The sequence below is a fragment of the Apium graveolens genome, chromosome 8 (assembly GCF_009905375.1).
Source record: "Apium graveolens cultivar Ventura chromosome 8, ASM990537v1, whole genome shotgun sequence".
NCBI lineage: Eukaryota > Viridiplantae > Streptophyta > Magnoliopsida > Apiales > Apiaceae > Apium > Apium graveolens.
In genome coordinates this window covers 162,328,502-162,333,159 of record NC_133654.1, presented here as the reverse complement: position 1 = coordinate 162,333,159, position 4,658 = coordinate 162,328,502, and the positions used below count along the sequence as shown (strand labels likewise).

The 4,658-nt window shown below is 37.9% G+C and overlaps 1 protein-coding gene across 2 annotated transcripts; it reads left to right on the top strand.

The window, feature by feature from the left end:
• Positions 1-232: 232 nt before the first annotated feature.
• LOC141678321 (uncharacterized) lies at positions 233-3,983 on the top strand. 2 transcript variants are annotated; one of them, XM_074484611.1, is made up of 3 exons: positions 233-507; positions 2,741-2,800; positions 3,251-3,983. In XM_074484611.1, exons 1-3 carry the CDS (start codon positions 340-342, stop codon positions 3,815-3,817), a joined length of 795 nt encoding a protein of 264 aa, XP_074340712.1. In that variant the 5' UTR covers positions 233-339; the 3' UTR covers positions 3,818-3,983. The 2 variants fall into 2 exon arrangements, with proteins under 2 accessions (XP_074340712.1, XP_074340713.1); XM_074484612.1 differs by lacking the exon at positions 233-507 and adding an exon at positions 539-903.
• Positions 3,984-4,658: the final 675 nt, after the last annotated feature.

Here is a 4,658-nt window from a genome sequence, read left to right as displayed (position 1 = left end):
TTTGTAGAAAGTAAATGCACGTAAAATTAATAAATTATTCATATTTTATAAATGTTAATATATTTTATTTGAATATAAAATTAAATGAATACGCTTTATTAGCTTATAGATATTTATTAAAATTACTAAAATATTTTTTTACTTGAAGGGCGACAAATGAAATTTTAGGGAAAAATAAAGTGGGGGAAACAAATTGGGTCAAAACCCACTCAATTTTGGGTTAAAAAAATCAAGTAATTTGGGGTTCTTATCATCCCTTTCCCTTTCCACCCCTTTCCCTTTCCGCCACTATAAAAGAGAATCTATACATATAGATTGTGTGTACATACATAAACAGCAATGGCAAATAGAGTAGATCATCACGAGTACAATTACTTGATCAAGATAGTGTTGATTGGGGACTCTGGTGTAGGAAAATCTAACATTCTCTCTCATTTTACCAGAAATGAATTATATCTTGAATCCAAATCCACCATTGGCATTGAGTTCGGTACTCGCACTCTTCAGGTCTTGTCACCTTTCATATATAACAACACTTTTTCAATTCATTTTTTGTGTTTCTACTTGTCCTTTTTATTGTTTTTTACCAGTTTGTGTTTTTGTCTCTGAGAACTTCTTTTGTTTATTTTGGATTTGAATGTGATTTTACATTATTAGAGTAAGTAGTTATGTAATTTAGCAAAGAAGAGGGGTTTTGTTTAGGGGGTTTTTGAAAATTATTTATGGTCTTTGGTTTTGCATGGATCGGGTGTTTTCGGTTTTACGGGGTTATTTCTATAGTCAAGACATCAGGTTTGTTTGGTTTGGATACATGGGGTTATTGGTTTATTATTGCTGGTAATGCTGGTTCTAAATAGGTGCAGGGCTGCTGATCAAATTCTTAAGCTTGTACCAAATATCGAGGTTATTGCATTGTGCTCTTACTTTTATTTGCTTTTATGTTTCTTTTGCAAGATACTTGGTATTTATGAGCTGAGTAGATCAGACTGGATATTAGTCTCAATTAGGAAGCGTAGCTTTTTGGTTTTATATCCTCCTCATTTTTTGTTATTATTGTACCTTACCCCTTTTATTAAAAGATGTCAGGATATAGTTGTCAGTAATATATAATAGCTGCTACAATCATTTTATGCCAATCATTTAGAATGTAGTACTATTATGTTGTTTATTTATGGGAAATGGTTCAGTTTTGTGGTTTTAATTAAGGGAAGTATAGGTCATTGCAGAATACATTGTCTCTAAACATGTCAAACAAAACCTAAAAGTTTGTAGTCTGTAGACTAGGAAGTCGAATCTTATAATACTACATCTAATGATAATATCTCTTAGTTAAAAAGTTTGTTTCTCTATAAGAAGCTATTTAAGATGGAGGATGTGAGCATGGGAATGTGGGTTGAATAGTTTAACAGCTCGAGACCTGTTGAATACTCCCATAGTTGGAAGCTTTGTCAATATGGTTGCGTGGAAAATTATTTTACTAATCATTATCAATCTCCGAGGAAAATGATATGTCTAAGGAACAAGTTGGTAAGAGGTCAGGCTCGATGCTGCAAGTGACGAGTTGTATGGAAACTATGAATTGTGAATTGTGTTATGACGTTGATTGATGTTTCGACGAGTAGGTCTATAAATAGAGGAGCCGCTGTCAAAATTTTTCTAAAAATTACTTTTACATACGAATCGAGTGTATATATTTAAATAGATACAAATCGAACCCTGATTGTTATGTGTACCATTATTACGTGTATATTATTATTATTATGCGAATGTGTACGAGTCGGGAATCGTATCACTGGGTAATTAGTTTAGTGAGGATAAGTCAAGCATAATCGGTCGTTTAACCTAGGTTATTTCAATTCTGTAGGTTCGAGTCGAAGGACCCAGTAGTTGAAGTCGGGTTAGAGCCGAGTCAGTGTTAGTGTAAAGCTTCGCAAGGAAAGTACCCCTGAAAAAATCTTTTACGGTTCAGTATATATGTATGATTGTTGATTTAAATTACGTACCGGAACAGAACATTTTAAGTTACGTATTCCCCATATTTAAATATGTTTTATTAACTGATGTTTTGGGGAAAAAGTAACTTCTGAATATGCCTATCTCTGGATTGTGATTAAATTGAAAAGATTTTAGATAGTGTGCTGTGAGATAATTGTTTAAAAAAAGATAAGTGTAATTGATTTTGAAAAGTGGATAAAAACGGATCAGATAGTGGATGGCTGCATAAGAGGCCCGTAACGGCCCAGCATGGTTGCGTAAGAGGCTAAGTCGGTTGCGCGCCCTATTTAGACCGCTTAGTGCAGTATAACAGAGACCTAGCTAGTCTCTAAGTTCCAGAACAAATTGTGGTGGGATAGACTGATCAGCTGTCCCTACGATTTGTCCAATTTTATATCTAATTTGGTTTAGTGGTTCCCGTAACGGAACAAACGGTTTTGTGGTTCCCGTATCGGGAAATATGATTTATGGTTCTTGTAACGAGACAGTGATTTTGGAAAAGAAATAGCATGCTAAAATTGGACTCTGGTATTTTTACACAGCATACTACAAATTATATTGTTTCTCAGAGCATGCTAGTTTTGATATCCAGTTTGTACCTGTTTTACTTGTTTTCATAAACGATACCTGATATCTGTTCCTATACTTTTTTTATATACACTGTTTTACTTGTTATTTATATAGTGGTACTGTTGAGCAATTGATTGCTCACCCTTGCAGCTTGTTTTGTACTTATTTATTGCAGATGTCTAGAAGACTAGGGCAGAGAAAAGTGTCAGCCCCCTCCGGCCCCGGCTCCTCTGAGGTAGTTGTATCAGACCTAGAGGTCTGATGAGTTGCTGTAATAAGTTAGAGTGTCGGATTGTGGAATAAATTAGTAAGTTGTTGTGTTGTAACCTAAATAATACTTGAACCTGCATCGGCTCCTGGTTTGGGGTCATGTTTTATAATAAAGTTTAATTAGTAATTTATATTCGTAGTTTGTTATATTTTGGTGATGTTAGCCCCTGACCCCGGGATTGAGGCTGTCACAGTTGGTATCAGAGCCACAGGTTCAAGTCCCTGATTTAGGTTAAGGACTGAGTCAGAAAGGTGTAGGAAGTGTATCCTAAAGTGCGAGTCAGCAACTCATTTAGAGGAGCAACCTTAAAAGTCAGTCGAGGGTTCCAATGGCGTTACCCTGACATCAATTAACATTTTAATAGACTTGCCTTAACCTTGTTATATCTTTTCTGTATATTTATATTGTTGACAGTGGCCCATAGTGATTTCTAGTTCTCCATCTCGGGGGAACCAGTCAGATTCAGATGATTCAGACTCTGAGAGGACTTTGGATGTCATAGCTAAGGAGACTCCCATGCCTCCCCCACCCATTCCTCCAGTTGTACCAGAAGGTGTGTCAGGACCTTGTGCCCATCCTCGTTGGGTACGAAGGTCAGTGTCGGCTGTTAGGGATTTCCCTCCAGGGTGTGGTCCCAGTTCTTCCACCTCGAGACCACCTGTTCCTCCATCTGTTCTTTCAGGTGCATCCTCCCCAATCCCTTACCATGTTCACCGACCGGTGAACCAGTCTTTGATCCGAGAGCAGAGCCCAGGGTTAGCGACGCAGCTTGACCAGATACCGGTTGGGCCTTTTCAGGGCATCCCTGCCCCTTCGCCCGATGTACAGGAGAGAGTGCAATCCTTGACTAAGACTGCTGTTGAGAGAGCCCGGACTATTGACCGTTTCATTAGCTCCGAGTTTAGAGCTGTCCAGTATCAGGATCTCGTGAACTGGTTGGTATTTGAGTTAGGGTCCATCGGTGGTAGTGGCAGTGGTTAGATCAGAGTTTCTGCAGTGAGATACAAAGCTCAGAGTTGATTGTAGGAGTTCTGTAGGTGTTTTCTCTATGTATGTATTTATATTGCTGTAGCTTGTATTAGGTAGAGGCTGCTATGACAGCCAATTTTGTTGTGTATTCAATTTCTTTCGAGTGTTGTACTGTAGTTGTTGGATGGATTTGTACTGTTGTTGTACTATCGTTCTTTCTAATATATTGTTGTTGTTGGTTTTATCTTTATTGCACTGTTGTTATTACTGTTACTATTATTGTTGTATTTGTTGCTGGTTTTGTTAAATTTAGTTATGCATCGTGGATGGACCCCAAGTAAATAAGGAAGGGAATATTTAATTGTGACAGCATTCTCCTGATGCATAAAAATGTTGCTACCCGGGGCACAATTTTCATATAAAACCTTTTTGTTGTGTTTCAGGATAATGCCTCCCAAGAAGATATTTCGTCCAATTCCTCCAGCAGAAACTCTGATGGGGCCCAGCCATGGATGGATTACTAGATTTGTTGCGCCAACAGTCTAACCAGATGGCTCAACAGCAAGAACAATTCCAGCAGCAGCAACAACAATTCCTGCAACAACATCAATTTATACAACAACAGCACCAACAAATTCAACAACAATTGCAGCTTCAACAGCAACCTCAACCAAGAGAGCCAAACCAAACTGTTAGTTTCAAGTCTTTTCAGTCAGTCAAACCCCCAGAATTTAAGGGCGAGGTAGATCCGATTGCTGCTAGAGTTTGGCTTAAGGAAATGGAGAAAGCCTTCACCCTCATTCAGGCCAGTGATGATTCTATGACGGATTATGCCAGTTATTTCTCAAGGGTG